This window comes from Mobula birostris, chromosome 14 (genome assembly GCF_030028105.1).
Source record: "Mobula birostris isolate sMobBir1 chromosome 14, sMobBir1.hap1, whole genome shotgun sequence".
In the NCBI taxonomy this organism is placed as follows: domain Eukaryota; kingdom Metazoa; phylum Chordata; class Chondrichthyes; order Myliobatiformes; family Myliobatidae; genus Mobula; species Mobula birostris.
The window spans coordinates 7,953,259-7,977,243 of NC_092383.1; the positions used below are offsets into that span (position 1 = coordinate 7,953,259).

General features: G+C 38.6%; 1 protein-coding gene across 5 annotated transcripts in view; it reads left to right on the forward strand.

The window, feature by feature from the left end:
- Nucleotides 1-23,985, forward strand: part of pias1b (protein inhibitor of activated STAT, 1b) — a 279,909-nt gene that overhangs the window by 207,587 nt on the left and 48,337 nt on the right. For all 5 annotated transcript variants that reach the window (XM_072278052.1, XM_072278048.1, XM_072278050.1 and 2 more), the window contains 5 exons: nt 8,896-8,980; nt 11,876-11,923; nt 12,670-12,760; nt 12,848-12,982; nt 21,191-21,296. In XM_072278052.1, coding sequence (XP_072134153.1) covers nt 8,896-8,980; nt 11,876-11,923; nt 12,670-12,760; nt 12,848-12,982; nt 21,191-21,296 — 465 coding nt within the window. The remainder of the gene's footprint in view (nt 1-8,895; nt 8,981-11,875; nt 11,924-12,669; nt 12,761-12,847; nt 12,983-21,190; nt 21,297-23,985) is intronic.

Below are 23,985 nucleotides of genomic sequence, written 5' to 3' on the forward strand. Positions count from 1 at the left end.
AAAATATGTAGATGCTGTAAATAGAGCCTGTTGCGGATGGTGAGAGTCTTTACTGGAAAGCTTTAAGGGACATCACCATCCAGGACGTACCCACCTCATGTTACTATCATTGGGGAGAAGGTATGGGAGCCTGAAGACCCATCCTCAACTTTTTAAGAGCAGCTTCTTCCATTTTGCCTCAGGTTTCTAAACAGTCCCTGAACCCTGTCTTATTATTCCTCTTTTGCTTTTAAGTAAAATTTCAAGTAAAATTTATTTTGTAATTTCTTGTAATTGTGTTGTACTGCTGCAAAACAGCAAATTTCAAAGCTCAGAGTAAATGCATTATCAAAGTACGTATGTGTCACTATATACAACCCTGAGATTTATTTTCTTGTGGACATTCTCAATAAATCCATAATAGAATCATAACTATAATAGAAAGAAATCATAAATAAATGAGCAATAAATATCAAGAACCTGAGATGAAGAGTCCTTGAGAGTGATACACGTAGGAACATTTCACTGATGGGGCAAGTGAAGTTATTCCTTTGGTCAAGAGCTTGATGGTTGAGGGGTAATGACTATTCCTGAATCTGATGGTGTGAGTCCTGAGGTTCCGGTGCCACCTTCCTGATGGCTGCAATGAGAAGAGAGCATGTTCTGGTGGTGGGAGTCCCTGATGATGAATGCTGCTTTCCTGTGACAGCATTTTATGTGGATGTGTTCAGTGCTGGGAAGGGCATTAGTGATTCCATACCAGTCAATATACTCTCCACTGCACATCTACAGAAGTAGAATTACTGCTGTGCTTCCTTCGTAATTACACTTAAATGCTGGGCTCAGGACAGGTTCTCTGAAATAATAACACTGAGGAATTTAAAATTGCTGAATCTCTCCAGCTCTGATCCTCTGATGAGGACTGGCTCATGAACCTCTGGTTTTCTCCTCCTGAAGTCAATAATCAGCTCCTTTGTCTTGCTGACACTGAGTAAGAGGTTGTTGTGTTATACTACTCAGCCAGGTTTTCAATCTCCCTCCTATATGCTGATTTATTGCCACTTTTATTCGGCCTATGGCAATGATGTCAACAAACTTGAATATGGCTTTGGAGCTGTGCTTAAGCAGACAGTCAAAGTGTAAAGCGAATAGAACACAGGGCTAAGCACAGCCTTGTGGTGCACCTGTGCTGATGGAGATTGTGGATGAGATGTTGTTGCTAGTTTGAATTGGCTGGGATCTGCAAGTGAAGAAACTAAGAATCCAATTGGATAAGGAGGTAGCGAGGTCAAGGTCTTGAAGCTTATTGATTAGTTTTGAGGGGATGATGGTATTGAATGCTTAGCTGCATTTGATAAAGAATATCCTGATGTTTGTATCTTTGCTGTCCAGATATTCCAGCATTGAGTGAAGAGCCAATGAGATGGCATCAGCTGTGGACCTGTTGCTCCAGTAGGCAAACTGGAGTTGATCCAAGTGGCTTCACAGGCAGGAGTTGATATGTTTCAAAGCTAACTTCTCAAAGCACTTCATTGCTGTGGACTTATTTCATGACACATGTCAGTGAGAATAAACCTGAAAATACAGAAACAAAAATTGCTAGAAGCCCTCAATAGATCAGTCAGTATCTCCAGGAGAGAAACCAAGTTAGTGTTTCAGATGGGAGACACCTTTTCACAACTGGGTAGAAGAGGAGGGAAAAAAAAGCTTGTTAAGTTGCATGTGAATGGGGCAAAGTGATGTCTCCAATATGATAAAACTGGGTTTGTACTTCATCCCCATGGTCACTCTCATCTGAGCCCATACCTTTTATTTTCCATTTTCTTCTGTTCCTGCCTTCAAGTTTCTACCCCACTGGCAAGCCAACATAAACAGAATGCCAGAGGAAGCATTCTGACTTCTTTCCCCTTCCTTTCCAATCCTGATGAAGGTCTCAGCCTTAAGCATCAACTGTTTATTCCTCACCATACATGCCTAGAATTTCGGCTATTTATTGCTCTCCGTGGAGGCTGTCTGACCTCCTGAGTCCCTCCAACATTTTGTGTTTGTTGCTCTGGATTTCCAGCATGTGCAGAATCTCTTGTGTTTATAAACTAATATTACTCCCTCAGGGTAATGACTGTCTGTCTCCCATTTATTAAATCCCCTGCTACTATTTCTCTCATTTTGTTTTCCTTATTCCCATCCGTTCCACACTCCCCCCCCCGCCTTTCCTCCTGTAGTCCAGTAATGTATTCTCTCTCATATACATGAACCTCTGTAGTTCTTTTGGAATTTAAGTACACTAAGGCTTAACAAACCTTTGGTATGTAGGAGGAAGCCAGAGTTCCTGGCTGAAATCCACAGAACCACAAGGAGAATACTCTGTCTCCTCACAGGCAGCTTCAGAGGTTAGCATCGAAGCCGGGCTCTGGAGTTGTGAGACAGCTGCACTGAGTGCTGTGACATAGAGCTGTTGTGCTCAATTGCCCTCACTCGTGCCTTCTGCTTTCTTGTGCCTCTCAGAAATCTTTTTCCAGTGTTTTATGCAAAGGTATATGTTGTATATTTATTCAACTATGGGTTACAGTTAAAGTCTCGAATGCTAAAGCTAGAGGAACTATTTGATTTGGAAGTGCTCTGACTTTCTCAGACCTCAAGGTTGAAAAACAATTCAAGTAATTTTGAATATTTAGTTATTTTGTCGTGCTATGTAATACTAGTTTAATGGGCGATGTCTTCAATCATTCCAGATTATCAGGGTGGCTCTGTGATGTAGAAGTTAGCATAATGTTTTACAGTGCCAGTGATCAGGGTTTAATTTCCACTGTTTGTAAGGAACTTGTATGTTTTCCTTGTGACTGTGTGGGTTTCCTCCTGGTGCTCCGGTTTCCTCCCACATCCCAAAGATGTATAAGGTTATTCGGTCACAGGGGTGTTATTGGACAGTGCAGGCTCAATGGCCTGGAAGAGCCTGTTACCATGCTGTATCTGTTTTAAAGAATATCTTTTTTTTGCCCTTTACTGTATTTTTGCAAATACTTTTCCAATTTGTTGGAAGCCACGAGAAGTAAGAGGTGTTCTAGCAAAGTTCCAAATAGCTCAACTTCTATGTTGTTACTACATTCTTCCAGTGGTTATTTTGATTTCCAGATTTGCCTATTATAGAAATCAAACTTTCATTATCTCTTTCAACCATCATCAGAATTTTGAAAACTTTTCCTATAGTATATTCCATATGGTGGAAACAAAAGCCTCAATTCTTCATGTCTTCATAAATGTAAACTTAAATTCTTGGCATTGTGTTACTGACTCTTTCCATGGCCCTAACTTCCTTCCTGTTGCTTGATGCCAGAACTGCACACAATGCTCCAACTGTGGCTTGTTAAGTGGGCAACTATCCAAAATAATCAAAGTCCAATCTTGACCTTTTGATGCCCTAGCTTAACACATGCCATTTTGTGAACAGTGATAGTCTTGCACATGTGAGAGGTTGCCTATATATTATTGCACCTGTCTTCAGATTCTGGTACGGGTTGTGATTGCAGCTTAGTGTAACATGAAAGAGTTTGAATAGACATTGACACCAGCCCTAGCTAAAATATTTGATTTCGGTTGCACATAGATTCAGCCAGCATAACCACTGCCTCCCATTCCCTTACAGTTTCACGAATATATAACATTTCAAATAGGGTCAAAATTTCTGTAGGATTTGTAAATTCATTGTACATTTCCATTCATTCTCCTCAGAAATTTTCTAGTAAGCAAGTTTGTCATAATCAACTGTACTTTTAACAGAGTTCATATCCAACTGGAATACTTAGGGGTACAAATTAACAATTGTGCTGTTTGTGGTTCGGAGACATTTTTTTGCGGCTCTTTCTCCAAGGAGTAAATGGGTATTCAGGATTCCGTGACACTACTTGAAGTGCAAGGAATTGTTCTGACCTGTCATCGTAGCACTGTAATATCTTGAAAGTCACCACCAAATCAGCCGGACCAGCAACAAATAATGTGGTTACAAGGACAAATCAGAGGTTTGATATCGAGTGACAAGTGACTTGCCTCCTGATAGCATAATAATTTCCACAGTTTACAGGATACAAGTCCGAAGTATGGTGTAATATGTTCTGCTTGCCTGGGTGAAGTAACTGCCTATGTTAGGCAAGGTGAAGTCTAAAAACACTCAATCCAACACCATTCAGAATAAGTTAGTTTGATTGGTACCCTACCCACCACCTGAAGCATTCTATCCCAATGTCATTGTGACACAGTGTCAGCAGCAAGTACCATTTGTAAAAAGCACTGCAGTTGCTCGTCCAAGCTACTCTGGCATCTTCCAAATCCAGAACTTCCACTCCCAAGGAGGACTAGAGGAGCAAGTTTAAGAACACCACCATTTGCATATTGCACACCATCTTAATTTGGAAGTATATTTATTACTATTTATTATTTATGGTGCAACTGTAACAAAAACCAATTTCCCCCGGGATCAATAAAGTATAACTATGACTATATTGTAATTTTTTTTTGTTGACTGATCTAAATCCTGCAACTCCGTGTCCAATAGCAAAACAGGAGTACATTCACAGGAAGGACTGATTACTGAAGGCAGCTCACCAAAATGGATGGGCAATAAATGCTTACCTTTCTGGCAACATCCATGTCCTGAAAATATATATTTTGTAGTTTCCAAAGTGATTAGAATTCCCAAGAAGCTATATTAATAACTGTTCCAATACAAAATGGATGCTTCTTTTTGTAAATGCAATACTCTTAAGCTGAGGAAATGAGTTCTGCTTTGGATGCCTGCCAGTGCACTCCTGGCAATCTGTTGATTGAGCAAAAATCAATGGGAGGACTGTCTTCATATTCCTTTCCCATGGGGGGAAGTGTTTAACTGCTGCTTTACTTTTTTTTACAGGTCAGCACACAGATTGGCAATTTGAGTGGGTGAATCATTCACTTTAGCAAGCAATTCCAGCCACTTTATTCCCCTCATCTTTTGCAGTAACGTGTCTGCATATGAAACTAGTCCTGGATGTCATCAGACTTTATCACCACAAATGGGAATAGGCTATTAACCCTAATGTGACCTTCCCAGATATCAGCACTTTTCAACAAACTTCAGAGAGACTTAGTATATCAAGAACCTAGATTGGTGCTATTTTTGTCTCTTGTAGTTTAGACAGAGTTTTGTCAAATGGTGCATTTTCCCACCACTGTATGTGAGTAGTCCAAGACCAGGAGCATAATTAGGTCATTGAGCCTATCCACTGTGCTCCACAATTCCATTATGGCTGATTTATTATCCCTCTCAACCCCATTCTCTTGCCTTCTCCCCGTAACCTTTGACACCCTTATTAATCAAGGGCCTATCATGCTCAGCTTTAAGTATACCCAATGACTTGGTCTTCACAGCCATTGGTGGCAATGAATTCCACAGATTCATCCTCTGGCTGAAGAAATTCCTCCTCATCATTGTAATCTCATCAAAGAAGAGCAGCTTTGACTAAAAAATTTTGCTTACTGTGCATGTGATTACAAGGGAATGACTTTGTACTTTTCCCAGGTTAATTTATTGGAGTCACTTCTGTTCTTGTTATATTTTTGGCCTCCAGGGTGAGAGGTTTCCTAATTACTAATTGTGCTAATTGCCTTCTTGTGATCAACCTTGACTTGAAAAATGCAATTCCAATATTTATTTAGCTTTTAACTGTAAATAGCTTTATTGAGCAATGAGAGACATAAAACTGTCATGTAATTTAAAACTACAAATAGAAGTAGGAGTAACCCATTTGGTTTTGAAAGTCAGTTGTCCCATTTAATATCACATCTGCATCTTTCTGCTCCAATCCCAAATCCATGAAATATTTTTGTATCCAGACTCCTATTGTTTGGTGTTAAATTCACAGAGTGGACAACCACAGCCCTCTAGGATGAAGAATGCCAGATATTTGAATGACAAAATCTCTCAATAGACTTAAATAGTCCACCCTTAGTTTTCAATTGGGCTGTGCAAAACATTCAGCAACTATCCTTGCACTTCTCTTTTAATTTTGTTCCAATGAAATTGCTACTCATTTTTTAAACTTTTCGGAATGCAAAATAATGAAGCTGCTCGAAATAAAATCAGAAAAGACCGGAGTTTTTCAGTTCAGACAGGATGTTGGAGAGAGAAGCAATTGATATTTAAGGCTGATGGGCTTTCATCTGAAAGATCTTGGGTCTTTTGGCCTTATCTGCTTGATCCACCATCCATCATTGAGGAATTCTTCAAAAAGTGATGCCTCAAAAAAGCAGCATCCATCATTAAGGGCCTACTACCCAGGACATGCCCTCTTCTCATTGCTAGCATTAAGAAGGAGGTACAGAGCTTGAAGGCACACACTCAGGTTTTAGGAACAGCTTCTTCCTCCCAGCCATCAGATTTCGAAATGGTCCATGACCACTACTTCGCTATTTTGCTCTCTTTTAGCACTACTTATTTTTATATATTTCTTATTGTATCTTATAGGAATTGTTATATATCACACCGTATTGCTGCTGTAAAACAACAACTTTCATAACAAGTCAGTGATTTTAAAAATATCTGATTCCCTCATTGGACAATCACACTGTATCCCAACCTCTAATAAGCCGTCTCTTAATCTTTCTTGAAGGGAGACACATTTAAACAGGACTTGAGTCTTCATATACTCCCTGAAGAGCAGTGGATCCTCTCCAGGTGTGGGCTCAAACCTAGGCCCCATATAATTGAAGCAAGGCTAGTGTTTGAATCCTTGATAACACAAGTCAAACAAACTATTTGCTTTGCTAAAGACTATTATTGAATAATTTTTGCCCACACCTGCCTGATTAGATCTCAGCTGGCTCCAGATGGATCCTTTGATCTGAACAGGGTCTTAAAAATACCTAAATGCTTGAGATAAAACAAATTCAAATTACTGGGTTAAATTTATAGTTTCTTCCTTAAGTACTTTATGAGAAACAAATTGGCTAATATCTCTATTAGTTTTAGATAAATCTATTTGAAAGTGAAGTTAGTCAGCAGACTTTATTTGCTGTGAGTTTTGAATCTTTGTATAGATGCTGCTTAATCTGCCAAGTGTTTCTAGTACACTAGTTCCTTTAAAACAGATCTCTAATACCTGTAGTCCTTTGATTTTCATATACACTCAGTGGCCGCTAAGTGTATGAGCGTGGCCTACTGATGTTATAGCCCATCCACTTCAAGGTTCTAGGTGTTGTCTGTTCCGAGGTGATCTTCTGAACACCACTTTTGTATCGTTCAATTTGAGTTATTTGAGTTACTGTCACTTTCCTGTTAGCTTGAACCGGACTGGCCATTCTCTTCTGACCCGCATTAACAAGGCATTTTCACCCCAGAACTGCCACTCACTGGATTTTGTTTTGCTTTTCATACCATTCTCTGTAAACTCCAGAAACTGTTGTGCATGAAAATCCCAGGAGATCACCAGATTCTGAGCCTGTCTGGCACCAACATTCATTCCACGGTTAAAGTCATTTAGATCACACTTCTTTCCCATTCTGAGGTTTGATATGAACAACTGAACCTCTTGACATATCTGCATGCTTTATACATTAAGTTGCTGCCACATGATTGGCTGATTAAATATTTGCATTAATGAGCCTAATAAAGTGGTCCGAGTATACATTATGTGTAGTCTTAGTTGAAGTGAGCCTTGAATCTGAAATTCCATAGATTTGACGAGGGACACTTGACTGAATTGACAAAAACCCACACTTACAACTTTGTAACAAATAAGATGGTTTGAATTTGACCTGTGCCATCTGATGAATGTTTAGCGTTAATTGGGAACTTGTTCGTCAACATCGACACTTATACCTCTACCCTGCCAAGGTAAAGCTTAAAATGGTCGATGTTTAATTGACGAGCTAATACCTAATAACTGCAAATATTCTCCAGATGTTGCTGCATTTCAGAATTGAATTTATTGTCATTCCATATTCAGCAATATATTCCATGTGTTTTCATTTGGCTTGGACATTATTTGTGACCATCAATGTGGATAACTGGCAAATTCATTGCTAATTATACTAATTAAAAGAACTTGTTCTACAATGGAAGCCAACGTCTGCAGAAAAATCAACTGACACTGAAAACTGTAATGCATTCAAGTGAATTGATGCAGTTGGAACGATGATGAAGGCGAGGCAACATTTCTAAATAGTGATTATCTGAAAACTTAAACTTTGTTCTCAATTGCCAAGAGTGTGCTAATTTACATTGCAAATTCAGTCCATTTTGTATTTATTTTGCTGGGCACTTTTTATCACTGGTATGTGAGTACTGAACTGACTTTCACCTCTGCATGTGCTTGTTACATTTAACTGCATGCATGGTGTATGTTATTGGTTTGGGAGATCTGTCAAAACAGTCTTCGTGAGTTTGATAAGATGTGTACAACGTGTTCTGCCTTTATTGGAACTGTGGAAGATCTAGCAATATGCTCACATTTTCTTAATAAACTGGATTATTATCTTGGGGGGGGAGCTTTTTGTGTTTTTTTAAGTGACAATGGTTATGGATTTATAACCAAGTTGAGGTCATTGAGGACGACAGGTGAATTGTACAGAACTGCATTTCTGTACCATTCAAATACTATAGAGATTCTAAAATCTACTGAGCACATTATAGCTGCAGAGGAGTGTGAATTTCACAAATATATATACTGTATACATCAGCCTTGTCACAAGTAGAATGTTACTGGGATCTACTTTCTGTTGCCAACAAGCTATTATGTGGACCTGAAATTTTTCTGTTGAGGTGAGAGCAGTTGAGTAAACAAAGTAATATCACCTCATGATGCACTTGTTTCATGAAAACCCAAGTAAATGTCCAGATTTTTAAAAATATTTCACTTGTAACGTTGACCTTTTTTTCTACTTAAGCTTCAGATAATGGCCAGCGGTTTCAGGAGACTTGTTTTGCATTTGCACTGACACCACAGCAAGTTCAACAGATCAGCAACTCAATGTAAGTAATCATTGTTCTCTTTACATAGTCTTCTTTTACTATACTGTCAGGGTGGGGAAACTTGAGTGGCTGAGCTAAATATTTTACTACTTAATGTTATAGACCAAATATTAAATCAATTCGTTTTAATTTGTTAACTGCTTTTATTCTAGGACTGCATTTGGCCTCAGCCCTAGAAATGGGAAGAGTCAAAAATCATTGTCTAAGTTAAATCAGTTTTTGACTGAGGACAAATTTTAAGTGGTACTTTATTTCAGACTTTTTTGTGGTTGATTTTAAATTACTTGAATTAAAATTGCAAGTATATTAATTGCCATCTTAACCCAATTGTAGAGACTATACAGTCACATATACACATATTGTAAGACTAGGAGGATTTTATATTTAGTTCCTTGAGCTCGTGCACTAATCAGTAAGATAATGATTTCAGTCTTAGAGTTAAAATTAATCTAACATCAACTGTTCCTTGCAAGAGTTCCAAATTTTTACCACCCTTGTTTCCCAAATGTCTGAGAGGCCAGGCTGCAATTTTTAGACGATACCTTCTAGATTCTATCTGCTAGATGCAGAGTACTTCCAGAAAGGAAAGTTTCTGTTCATTTGTCCTTAATCAGACTCTTTTAATAGCTTGAACACTTTAATTAAATCGTTATTAACTTTCTCAATTCCAGTTTAAGCAGCCATAGTTTGCACCACACTTCTTGATTTAAACCTTGGAAACGTGGTCATTCCAGAACTCTCTTGCATCACTTACCATGGTGTGAAGCCCAGAGTTGTTTTCATTACTCCAGTTATACTCTTAACAAAGCTTTTTATGGATGTAACATAACATCACTTGTACTCCACTGGCCCCCAATTTAAAAAACCAGATTTCAATTAAATTATTAAATTGTTTTCTAATTCTGTTTGTGACATGATCTGTGTTCATAGAACCACGTGTCTTTGAAGCTCTATTGTTGCCAAGTTCTTTACATTTAATGTACTTTAATTCCAAAGAAAATTAACTCTCAAGTAAATTGAAATCCATTTACTGCATTTTTGCTCACTCACAATATATTTATATCTCATTATTTAATATTTCCATCCACGTTGCTTGCAACCACCCCTACTTTACTATCACTGGCAAACTTGGGAACTTGCATCACATCCTCTCTTTTTACATGCCTGTTATTATCAATCCCTCTTTGCCTTCCAGTTGCCAGCATTAGGTTTTGTCTTCACATTGACATTTTTGTATGTTTAATACAGAAAAACAGCTTTGCTTGAATTGGAGTATCAATCGTATTTTCCCGCCACTACACCACCAACCCCCGCTTCCGCCTTTACAGGAAAGCATGTTTTCACTACAACATTTTAAACTCTCCTATTTGTCAGCATCTTATACTGCAGATGATTTAACCACCGTTTACTTATTTGGAGAATTATTGCTGGCCTTTAGCCAAGGATCACATGGATAAACCTCTACTATGGTGTCCCTGAGTATACCGTAGCAATGAGGCTTAACTGACCATCATTACAATAACAGTAGTAGTGCTTTTAATTTCTAAATAAATGACAAAACAATCCTGACAGATTGCAAAAATACTAATATTTTTGATTGATAGTCAAGGGTTTGATCTCACTCATAGGTTCAAATAATACTTCCACCTTTTATCTGAAAGATTTTGGGCCTTTTGACCGTGGCTGTTTGATCTTCCCTCAGTGGAAAATCATACCGTATCCTAACCTCTAATAAGTAATACTTTGGATTCAATATCTGGTTTGTGACTCTTAAATCTTTGCAATTCTCCTCTAACATCTTGAGGCAACTACCTCAAAAACATGGATCAAGTACTTATGACAAACTTGTATTATTCTTCCACAATTTTTACTAATTATAATTTCTGTTCATGTAAGAAAAGTTTGAAATAGTTTTCCAACAATTAAAAGTGAATGCTGTTCATTAATTTGTAGCATACTGTTTATTTTGCTCAACTGTGAAATTTATTGGTTAATACTAGGTATGGTGGCATAGCGCTTAAGTTAGTGGACTAGCATCTAGAATGTTGATACAGAATCATCAGTTCAAATTTTCCATGACAGCTGAGGAATTTCAATTAAATTGAAGTAATTAATCATCATTATTATATGCTATGCCATATGACGTGGGTGATCATGGTCACCATGACCATGATAGTTCTTGGCAAATTTTTCTATAGGAGAATTGTCTCCTTCTGGGCATTGTCTTTATAAGACGGGTGACCCCAGCCATTATCAATACTCTTCAGAGATTGTCTGCCTGGTGTCAGTGGTCGCATAACCAGGGCTTGTAATATGCACCAGCTGCTCATCTGACCATCCACCGGCTGCTCCCATGGCTTCATGTGACCCTGATCGGGGTCTAAGCATATACTACACCTTGCCCAAGGGTGATCTGCAGGCAAGTTGAGGGAAGGAGTGCCTTAAATCTCCTATCTCCACCCTGCCACCCAGAAATAATTAAATCTGGAATTTAAAACACGTCTCTATGACTATAACCAAGACACTTGCAGATTTGTATTTTAAAATTGATCTGATTAACTCATGTCCTTTGGAGAAAGAAATTGGTTTTCTTTACCATCGACTGTGTGGCTTACATGTGACTGCAGAGTCAACAGTGTAATTTCAGGAAAAATTAGAGATGAACAATGCTGTTGCCAGCAACATGCACATTCTGAACAAACAAACCTGGTGGTGCTACCATTTTTTAAAAATTGTTTTGTGGAAAATAGCTTGTCTTATAAAATTTCTGGGCTTTTGGGAAATAGATTCTGTAAATCTCCACATTTCAATGCTTGTGAAGTATATCATGCTATCTTGTACAATTTCATTTACAAATGTAAATTTGAAACTGAAAAATATTTCATTCTTATTTAGGGACATATCGGGGACCAAGTGCGACTTTACAGTGCAGGTTCAGTTACGGTAAATGCATATAATCTGTTTATCTGAATTTAACTTGCTGATCTGATGCTTTCTCCCTCTTCCTTTCTTTCCTTTTGTGGTTTGACTTTTCCATTCTTTTCTATTTGCCCTGTTGAGCTATTTCTAAGAAATATTTTAAAGAAAATTGTCAAAACATCATGTTTAGGGGAGGTGGAAGCTTTTTGATTTCTATAATCTACTTATTTAAAATAATATATTTAGAACCCATGCATATCATTAGCTCAGGTTTGGTAACATTGTAAAATTATGGGATTAGTAATCTGTAGGTGTAGAGTGAACCATAAATTCAAATCTCAGGGCTGTGACTGAGGAATGTGTATTCAATTAATTAAATCTGCATAGAAACCTGGTTTCTATGGCACAGAATCATTGGACTCTTGGAACAGTCCATCTGGTCTATTAGTTCCCATCAGGATGGGAATCTGTAGTTCTTAACAAGCTTGGCCCATGACTTAGGCTTCTAATGGTGACAGTTGCCTAGCTGGGCAAAGTCAAAATACAACAAGGAATACGCATTAAATGTTGGGCTTGTTAATGAAAAAGGGAATAATGGAAAAAAAAATATTATTTAACTTTACCTACCATATTATCCATTTGGAGAATTATTTGACTTCTTAATACATTAGTAATGCAAACTATATCCATTATTGGTTAAGGAATCAATATTTGCAGTTGGGGATTACTGGAGAACATTTAAATTTTATAATATTTTCTTAATTTTCTAGGTTTTGTTTATCAGAAACTAGTTGTCCACAGGAAGATCATTTCCCCCCAAATCTTTGTGTGAAAGTAAATGCAAAAACTTGTAACCTTCCGGTAAGTATTAAAAATGTTGGTCTAATAGAATTTTTCTTGGTTTACTCTTTTGGGAAAACTATAAGCAAGTTTTTGCTTTCATCCCAGGGCTATCTACCACCGACCAAAAATGGTGTTGAACCAAAGCGACCCAGCCGACCGATCAACATTACCTCACTAGTCAGATTGTCCACGACAGTGCCGAACACAATTGTGGTTTCGTGGTCAGCAGAAATCGGAAGAGTAGGTTTTTCAATATTCATCCTTTCAAAGCAGTTAATTAAAGCAGTATAATGCATGTGGCCCAAATATTGGGTTTAATATCAGTCAAAGGCAGTTTTCAGAAGCTTTGTTTAACTATAATTAATCTAGTCCTTGTGCATTTCAAGTATACTCTTTGTCCCTAAATGCTAATCCCAATTAAAACTTTCACCAGTATCATTCTACAATTTAACAAAGCTATTTGATGAATAGCTTTCCTGCCACATCCAATCAGTTGAATTAAAAGCAGTTTTGGGTTTTGATTCAGATGTGCATCGAAACCTACTGGCAGATGTGCCATTTGCATTAAAACCAGCACAAACTAAGGATGTGCTGCAGGTAGCCTGCAAGTGTCATCACACATTCTGGGCACCAGCATAGCATGCCCACCATGTTTAGCAGAACGACACAAGAAACAGCAACAGCAGCTAATAAAAGCCCCTTTCCCAGTTTCCCCACCTCCCACCCACTCACAGAACTTCCAATTGATATGCCTTGACTTCTAAGCAACACACACAAAATGCTGGAGGGACACAGCAGGCCAGGCAGCATCTATGGGAAAGGGTAAACAGTCGACGTTTTGGGCTGAGGCCCTTCATCATGTCTGGGAAAAAAGATGAGAAATTAGAGCAAGAAGTTGGGGGGGAAGGAAGGAAAAAGTGCAATGTAGGTAATAGGTGAAACCAGAAGAGGGGTAGGGGGTAAGGTAAAGATAGATAGGTATTTTATTGATCCTAAAAGAAATTACGGTGTCACAGTAGCACTACAAGTGCACGGATATATAAATGTTAGAAGAGCAGTAGGAAAGAATTTAAAAAAAAAAGTTACCTGAAGCAGTCTAACAGGAGGGTTCATCACTTCCCCGCCTATAGGTTGACTCATTATAGAGGCTAATGGCTGAGGGCAAGAATGACCTCGTATAGCGCTCTTTGGAGCAGCACAGTTGTCTTAGTCTATTACTAAAAGTGCTCTTCTGTTCTGCCAAAGTAGCATGCAGAGGGTGAGGAACATTGTCCAGAATTGCCAGGATTTTCTGTAGGGTCCTTTGTTCTACCGCAGCCTCCAGTGGGTCCAGTTTGACTCCTGTAACAGAGCCAGCCTTTCTAATCAGTTTAAGGTGCTGGGAAGTTGAGAGGTGAAAGAGAGAAAGAGCTGGAGAAGGGGGGGATCTGAAAGGAGAGGGTAGAAAACCATGGAAGAAAGGGAAGGGGGAGGAGCAGCAGAGGGAGCTGATGGGCAGGTAGGGAGATAAGGTGAGAGGAGGGGGTTGGGGTTTGCAATTACCAGACGTTTGAGAAGTTGGTGTTCATACAGTCAGGGTTGGAGAATGGAATATAAGGTCTTGTTCCTGCAACCGGAGTGTGGCCTCATTGTGGCAGTAGAGGAGGCTGTGGACTAACATGTTGGAATGGGAATGGGAAGTAGAAATGAAGTGGATGGCCACTGGGAGATCCCAGTTTTTTGGCAGGTGGAGGGTAGGTGCTCGGCAAGGCAGTCTCCCAGTCTACGTTGAGTCTTACCAATATATAGGAGGCCACACTGGGAGCACCGGAACAGTAGATGATCCCAACAGAGTCACAGAAGTGTCGCCTCAACTGGAAGGACTGTTTGGGGCCCTGAATGATAGTGAGGGAAGAGGTGTAGGGGCAGGTATGGCACTTGTTCCACTTGCAAGGATAAGTACTAGTGGGGAGGGGTGAATGGACAACGGAGTCACATAGGGAGTGATCCCTGCAGAAAGTGGGGAGAGGGAGAGGGAAGATGTGCTTGGTGGTGGGATCCCATTGTAGATGGTGGAAGTTACGGAGAATTATGTGCTGGATGCAGAGGCTACTGGCCTGACTTGGCTTCTAATTGGGCCAAGCCTAAAGATTGTTTTAATCTATAATGACTCTGAAATATTAAGTGGTCTATCTTGCATTCTGGAGCAGTTTGAGAGTTAGTGAAGAGTATCAGAAAGTGTTTCCCTACCTGCTTTTTAATCAAACAATTGAAAGATATTGCGTAAAAGGTTTGGCTAAACTTCAGTGCGTATCCTTCATGAACTATGGAAAACTGAAATGATGTATTATAAAATGCCAGTCAGAATGATGAAGGAAGCACTGAAAGCTCATTGCTGTTTCATAATGTTGCTGATTTTTATAGGGGGTGGAACAGCATGTTAAAAATTCCATAGTGTGTAAGCTCTTCCATTTAATAATTACAGATAATTAAACCTTGGATAAGGCTCCAGTTTCACTTTATGTGCTAAATTGGCTCTTTCCTGCCAGAGAAGCAAATGGGTTGTGAGGTCAGTATAAGGGTGGAGAAAGAAATAATCTGCCCACGTTAGAGTTCTCTTGATATCTACACAGGTTTAAAGGCAGTGCGAGGATGAGTGCTTGTTAAGATTGTTCATTTAGGCTCACTTGTGAAGGATGTTTAATGGAGGTGCCCAGAAGAGTTTAAACCTTTAGAACATGGGTTCCCAATCTGGGGTCCATGGAGCCCTTGGTAAGGTTGCATGGCATAAAGAAGTTAGGAACCTCTGCTGTAGAAGAACACTGCTGTTGGTAGGCAAGGAAGATGACTTGTAAAAAGGTCAATATTGCTGTTATTTTGGAAAGCATATATATTTGCAAGCAAAATGAAAGTGTGTGAGCCCAATTGGAACCGATCAATTTTCCTTGTGTTAATTCAAACAAGGATAATTGTTAGGTGCTGGCATGCTCCTAGAGCAAGGATGTGGTGGCTCTTGTGCTGTTCCTCAATTCATTTTGTCTGGTGATCAACAGCCCCATGAATTAGTCTCCTTTTTGCCATAACTGATATGTAGAATGAAGAATAGAGGTGGTGATGGTTGGGTAGGAATATTATAAAAAGCAACCAAAGCATTTTTGATGAAGGCAGCTTGCAATTTGTTATCTATTCAGTGACACCTAGGATCTATTCACAGTGTAATCTGTATCCCTTTATTATTGTTAGAATTTGTGTTGCCTCAAAATACTTCATGGAATTTTCCAGGAAGGTTATATGGTAAATGCGGTTTTATAGTGCAAATTCAGCTCTCTCAGGATAAGATAAACTGGGTGCTTAATTTCATGAGACCTGTGCCTGAGAATTGTTCAGTATACTCATTTGTTCGTTATGTGCTGTGTCGTATTACCTAGGCAATCATGGTCTTTCCATGACCATAATTATCCTGGCAAATTTTTCTTCAGAAATGGTTTGCTATTGCCTTCTCTGGGCAGTGTCTTTTACAAGATGGGTGACCCCAGTCATTAACAATATTCTTCAGAGATTAATATATTCTTCTGCCTGGCATCAGAGGTTACATAACCAGGAATTGTGATATGCACCATCCACTCTCCTGTAGTTTCACATGACCTTGATTGGGTGGCTAAGCAGGTGCTACACCTCGCCCAAGGGTAACCTGCAAGCTAGTGGAGGGAAGGAGCGCCTTACACCTCCTTTAGTAGAGGTGCATCTCCACCTAGTGTACTAGGTGCCCTATTTAAGACATTGTTTTGGAAGCAACTTTTCATTTTGAAATAAATATTTATTTCCATTACAATCTGCATTAATATAGTTGATGAGAATTTCAGTGACTGTAGTCAGGCTAGTTGCAGGATAGTGAAAAACATGCATAGAATACCTTGTTTTAATCTTATAATTGTTTCTATAAAGCAAGCAAGTCCAAACTGGGACAGCATACTTTGTAACTCGGCACCATCTGTTAGAATTCTCAGATCATAGCTTTGTTGACAGATGTTGTAACAGATTTTGGCAAGTTTTATCTGTTCAAATACATAGTGGGGTAGAACTTTAATAGGAGCTGTAATTGTATTATAAGTGCAGTAAATTTCAGTGAAGTAAGATCAAAAGTTGTATTTAATCATCCCCACCATGGCTTTGTCTAACTAGGTCTCTTACCACAGATGAGCTAGAATGCACCGTTTTTTTTGCCATGTACGTAATTTTAAAGAGGTCTGATGTAAAAAGGATCTCGTTCTTTCAAGGTGTATATGACAAATAAACTCTTCTTGTGCTTCCAGCTGGGTACAGTTATCAATTTTAACTGATGTTTCAATGTCAAACTTTGCCAACTTCATCAGGGATGATGCTTAGGCACTTCTAGTCCAGTGGTATATATAGCCCTGTTGCCTATACCCCTGTTGTCTATCCCTCCTGATTGGTTAGTCCTCATCCAGTCAGGCTTCTGCTGTCCTGCCTTGCTTACAATCAAATTCCAGTCCTGATTGTAGTCAGAGGGAAATGTAAAATTTGCTTTTGAGCCCCGAGACAAAGTAGTTCAGAGGCAAAGTCGGCAAACACCCTTTAATAAGATAAATTTCAACAAAATCTGTTTCTAATGCTACTTATTTCATTGAAACAAAAAAAATCTGCAAATAGTGAATCAGTGCATGATTAAATACAATATAGTACACATTTTCCCAATTTATTATATATAGTGCCTATAAAAAAAAGTATTCACACCTCCCTCCCCCCCCCCCCCGGAAGTTTTCATGTTTTTTTTTACAACATTGAATCACAGTAGATTTAATTTGGCTTTTTTGACACTGAACAGAAAAAGACTCTTCCATGTCAAAGTGGAAACAGATCTCTATAAAGTGATCTAAATTAATTACAAATATAAAACACAAAATAACTGATTTCATAAGATTACAGTCTTGAGTCTGTGTGGATAGGTCTCTATCTGTTTTGCACATCTGGACTTTGCAATTTTTCCCCGTTCTTCTTTACAAAACTGCTCAAGTTCTGTCAGATTGCATGGAGATCATGAGAGAACAGCCCTTTTCAAGTCCAGCCACAAATTCTCAATTGGATTGAGGTCTGGACTCTGACTTGGCCACTCCAGGATATTAATTTTGCTGTTTTTAAGCCATTCCTGTGTAGCTTTGGCTTTATGCTTGGGGTCATTGTGTTGCTGAAAAACAAATCTTCTCCGAAGTGGCAGTTTTCTTGCAGACTGCATCAGGTTTTCCTCCAGAATTTCCTTGTATTTGCTGCATTAATTTTACCCTCTACCTCCACAAGCCTCCAAGGGCATGCTGCAGCGAAACATCCCTACAGCATGATGCAGCCACCACCATGCTTCATGGTAAAGATGGTGTGTTTTTAATTATGTGCCATGTTTAGCTTATGCCAAACATAGCATTTAGTCTGATGTCCAAAAAGCTCAATAATGGTTTCATCAGTCCATATAACCTTCTTCCAGCTGACTTCAGAGTCTCCCACATGCCTTCTGGCAAACTCTAACCGAGATTTCGTGAGAGTTTTTTTCAACAGTGGTTTTCTCTTTGCCACTCTCCCATCTCAATCACTGAAGCTTATAACTCCTCTAAAGTTGGCATAGGTCTCTTGGTGGCCTCCCTCACTAGTCCATTTCTTGCATGGTCACTCAGTTTTTGAAGACGGCCTGCTCTTGGCAGAGTTACAACTGTGCCATGTTCTTTCTATTTCTTGAAGATTGACTTAACTGTACACCAAGGGATATTCAGTGAATTGGAAATATTCTTGATTCCATCTCATGACTTGTGCTTTCTCAATAGTCTTTTTGCGGAGTTGCTTTTGTCTTCATGGTGTAGTTTTTGCCAGGATACTGACTCAGGAGCAGTTGGACTTTCCAGATACAGGTGTGTTTTTACTATAGTCAAGTGAAACACCTTGACTGCACACAAGTGATCTTCATTTAACTAATTATGTAACTTCTAAAACCAATTGACTGTACCAGTGATAATTTAGTGTGTCATATTAAAGGGGTGAATACTTATGCAATCACTTATTTTGTATTTTATTTTTGTAATTAATTTGGATCACTATTGAGATTTCTTTTCACTTTGACATGAAAGAGTTTTTCTGTTGATCAGTGTCAAAAAAAGCAAAATTAAATCCACTGATTCAATGTTGTAAAACAATAATAAAACAGGAAAACTTCCCGAGGGGTGGGGGCAGAATACTTTTTATAGGCACTGTATCAGTTACTTGATTTACAGTACTTTTCAGGATCTTTGAGAAAACTGATATTCCTTCCTTACATTGAATGTGATGACGCACTTGTTAACAACAGTCTAATGAGCACATACTTTGAATGTGCTTTCAACAAGCACTATCTCTGTGGAATAAGTTCGTGTCACGATATTAATATTGAACACAAAATTAATGTCTGCAGTATTATGGTCACACAGCATGTAAGTGGACTTTTTCAGCCATTACATCTGCACCAACAATCAAGCAACCACTTGCACTAATCTCATTACATTCTCTCTGCATTTCCACAAAGCCCTCAGCCTTTTCTCTGTTCCACCCACTCTTGGCAAACCTCTCTCTCTCTCGCAGATTCTGCTGCACACTTAATTTTGGGGATGGAATTTGCAGTCGCCAGTTAATCTACCAACCACTATTCTTTGTTATGTGGGAGGATACTCACATGATCATATGAGGAACGTGCACTCTCCACAAACGTGGCCATGGACATTGGGATTGACCAGACCACTAGAACTGTGTGACCATGGCATTGCATTAGGTGTGCAACTGAACAACCTAATATTATTGCCCAATGGTAGACCGATATATTCTCTTCTGATAAATCTGCAGTTCTTGCATTTTGCTCTAACAACTGAGCCACCAGTGCTGTTTCCAGCAATTTTGTTTTCATTTTCACCCCTCCTTTGCTAATGAAATAGGTTAAACACACAGATTTGTTTGGATTCAAATGAAAACGTACGTTATCAATACAGTTTGAATGCAGTTTATAAAAGCTGTGTTTGTTACTCTGAATCTTGATTTTTGCAAACTGCAGACTATATGTAGCACGAGTCTTTGTAGTAGCGAGTCACAGTACCTAATTCTGTTTGGCCTGAAGCAATGAATGTGGTGTGCCAGAAATGTGTACTCAGGTTGTTGACTTGCTGTTATTTATATTGTAAATGGCATTTCAATGTACTAACAGGCAACAAGTTCAGATAATGAATCTTGGGTATGTCGCTCATTGTGGGATGGGGGGGCCACTTAAGGAGATTCTCAAACCACTATTCTAAAGTGGTCTTAACTAACAAATAGGATATTAATTTTGAAGTGGTCTTGGCATTTGCAATGGATCTTGGTATAGGGGTTTGAGCGATCTTTATCCTTGTCTTCTCAATATTAGTTTTTTCCCCATAATACATCACTAGTAATGTTATTTCAAGCTTTCTCCTTCCTGAAGTAAAGATAATCCTATGGAGTTTAATGCCATACTAGTTATAGTTGACTGTTTCTTGAATTTGGAATGCTGGCAAGCATTTTGAATGTAGGTATTGCAATCAAGCCCAAATCTTTTCTCTCCTGCTGTCTGACAGGGTAGCATTTTGAAGTAGAAGACATGACTATTATTTCCTCACCACATCCCACCCCACCAACTTAGGATTGACAAACCCATTTTGTAGTCCCCTGATTGACAACTAATGTAAAAATTGTGCATTGGTTGTTTGTCAGTCTGCGTGTATTTCTCTGTTCTACTATGAATGCCTGCAAGAAAGATTGAATGGGTTAGATCTTTCTTTCCTAGAATTCGAAGATTGAGGGGAGATTCGATAGAAGTAAATAAAATTATGAGAGGTATAGATAGGGTCAATGCCCGCAATCTTTCTCCATTGAGATTGGGTGAAACTACAAGATGATGTCATGGGTTAAGGGTGAAAGGTGAAATGTTTAAGGATATCATGGGAGGAAACTTCTCAACTCAGCAAGTGGTGAGACTGTGGAATGAGCTACCAGCGCAAATGGTGGATGTAATCTTGATTTCAACATTTAAGAGAAGTTTAGATAGGTACATGGAGGGAAGGGGTATGGAGGGCCACAATCCAGCTGCAGGTCGATGGGACTAGGTAGTTTAAGTGGGCTGGCACAGACTGGATAGGCTGAAGGTCCTGTTTCTTATAACTCTATGACTCTAAAATGAATCTCAATATCAAAGTATACATTCTTTGATAATAAATTTACTTTGAATCTTGAGCCTTTAAATTCAGACATATTTTGTCCATCTTTGTATTTTGAAATCCTAATGTACACTTCAGAGAACTGGTGCAAATTCTAAGTTTTAATTGGTACAAAAAAAGACAGATACTAGAGATTGGAACTATGTTCATTAAATATGATTCCATTAATTTGTGGTTGTAGTTAATGACAGTGTGCATTTCTGTCTATCAGAGCTACTCCATGGCAGTTTACCTTGTAAAACAGTTGTCTTCTGCTGTGTTGCTTCAAAGACTACGAGCAAAAGGAATACGAAACCCGGACCATTCCAGAGCATTAAGTAAGTGCAAAGACTAACAAGTTAAAAATTTGCATAAGTAATCAGGCAGTGCCTTTGTATGATTAAAAATCAGTGCTACTGTTCAAAACTGTATCCTTTCTGGTTACTATTGATTTTAGTCCATTCATAAGAGTTTAATCTAATTCCAGCCATAAATACGCTGTTAGTTCATGATATACTGAAAGCTTGTGTTCATTGTTGCCATGTCAATGGGATCTGTCATCTCTTGCCTCACTAGTGATAGAATCTCAGATTCAGATTCATTTATTTGTCACATATGCATTGAAGCAATGAATTCTGTCATTTGCATTAACAACTAACACAACCTATGGGTGTGCCTAGGCAGCCTGCAAGTGTTGCCAATTTCTCTCAATTCCAATTCTGAAAGTGTAATGGAAGGTGCCTTTATAGATTACAGTAGCTGCAACTGTCTGATTTTCCTCCATGACGTGAATAGTGCATATCAGTAAGCCATTTGATAGCAAAGGGATGGTTAGCAGTGCTGAAATAGGTTCTGCTCTGCTGTACCATAGTCATGCACATTATTAAGCACGGTTCATGGTTCATACCTTTGAGAACCCTACAGGGTTTTACTTTTCCATAAACAAAGGCCACAAACCCTACGCAAACACTACAGCCAAGTTTTCTTGCCGACCTATCAGTAGTGATCTAAACCTTATGCCATTGTGAACCTTGTGATTCTCTGCCACATTATTTGAACCATTTTATGATATTTCATGAAGACCAACCAGCAGAAAGACCCCATATAGCTTATTTTTTAAAATGATATTTCAAATGGGACTGTTCTCCAGTAATCTTAAAAGTGAAGTAATGTTGAATCATGAACAATAAAGAACAATGCTTTTTGTGTGCATAAAACTTTAGCCTTTAATGTGCCTCATTTTATCCTTTTGAGCTTCTCAATTGATTCTACTTGTGCCAGGTTTTATATGTGCATTGCCAAACTATTCACAAGTACTTTAAACATCTGAGCTCAATTCTGTTCTATCCTTTTCCAATATTTAGAAATGCATTAACAATTGGTAAGTGACAGGAAGTTGACTGATTTTTTTTGTCACTAGGCTAAAGAGTAGATTCAGTTGAGTTAAGCTGAGATTGATTAACCAGAGCAGGATCTGGGACGACTTTTGATCTGAAATTTTGTCTTACGCTTGCTATCTGACAGGTTGGGTAAATTTATGCTTGTTTACATTTTTAAGGAGTTAAAATTTGAAATTATCATTACTTGGTTTAGAAGCATGCTAATTTAAAAAGGTTGCATTTGTTGAAACATTTGCTGAATTATGAAAGCTGCTGTTTTGTGTTTTTTTTAAGTGTGATGTGCCAAAACTGTATTTGTTCTTCAGCATTTAACTACTGTGCTGACTTTACACTTGATGTTCCATTAAAATCTAGCTGCAGCAATTTTGGCCAAGTGCCCAAGTAGCCACTAATTGACTGATCAGGCTAAGTGATTTCTGTTTACTGTATAGTTCAGCTATTTGAAGAGCTCAGAAGCACTGCAGGATTAATGTTGAAAATGAACGACTAAAAGTAGCTCAAATGTTCTGGTGTAGGAGACCAAGCACTTATTTATTCATCAGTTTTCTAAACTAAAAAAAATATTTCTCAGAAATGAATGTTTTAACTCAGAATTGATCACTGTAGCTAATGGGATCTCTTGATTTGATTTAATTGCACTTTGGAAGGCTTTTGATTTCAATGTCTTAGCTCATCATCACAAAGTCACACCATCTCATGACCACAACTTCGAACTGATTCTACTATCTACAAATTCATTTTCAAGGACTCTTTTACAACTTGTTCTCAGTTATTTTTTTATGTGTGGTTTGTCTTTTGCACATCAAGTTTATTGAGCTGTGTATGTTTCATTGCAAGGGGTATTGTAGGCGAGGTGGATGAGCTTAGGATCAGCACATGGAATTATGTAATGTAGCCATTAGGGAGACTTGGTTGCAGGACTGGCAGCTCAATGTTCCATCATTTTAGACATATAGAGCTGGAAGGGTAGCATTATTAATCAGGAAAAATGTCATGGCAGTGCTCGGTCAGGATTTATGGGTAGAATGGAGAATAAAAAAAGTATGACCTCGATATTGGGATTGTATTCTCGACCACCCAACAATCAGTGGGATTTAGAGAAGCAAATTTTTAGAGCGATTGCAGACTGCTGCACAAAACATAAAGTTGTGATAATAGGTGATTTTAACATTCCAAGTATTGACTGGAACTCCCATGCTGTAAAGGGGCTGGATGGAAAAGAGTTTGTCAAATGTGTTCGGGAAAGTTCCCTTCATCAAAACGTAAGTCCCAACTAGAAAGAGTGGGATACTAGATCTCCTATTAGGGAATGAGACAGGGCAGGTGACTAGTTTGTGTAGGGGAAGACTTTGCATCTAGTGATCATAATGCCATGAGTTTCAAGGTAACTATGGGAAAGGAAAGGTCTGATCCTCAGGCTGAGATTCCAAATTGGAGAAAGGCCAATTTTGATGGTATCAAAAGGATCTGGCAAGTGTGGATTGGGCTAGGATTTTCTGGCAAAGATATACTTGGTAAGTGGGAGGCCTTCAAAAGTGGAAATTTTTAGAGTACAGAGTTTGGATGTGCTTGTCAGAATAAAAGGTAAAGACAATTTGTGTAGGGAACCTTGGTTGACAAAAGATAT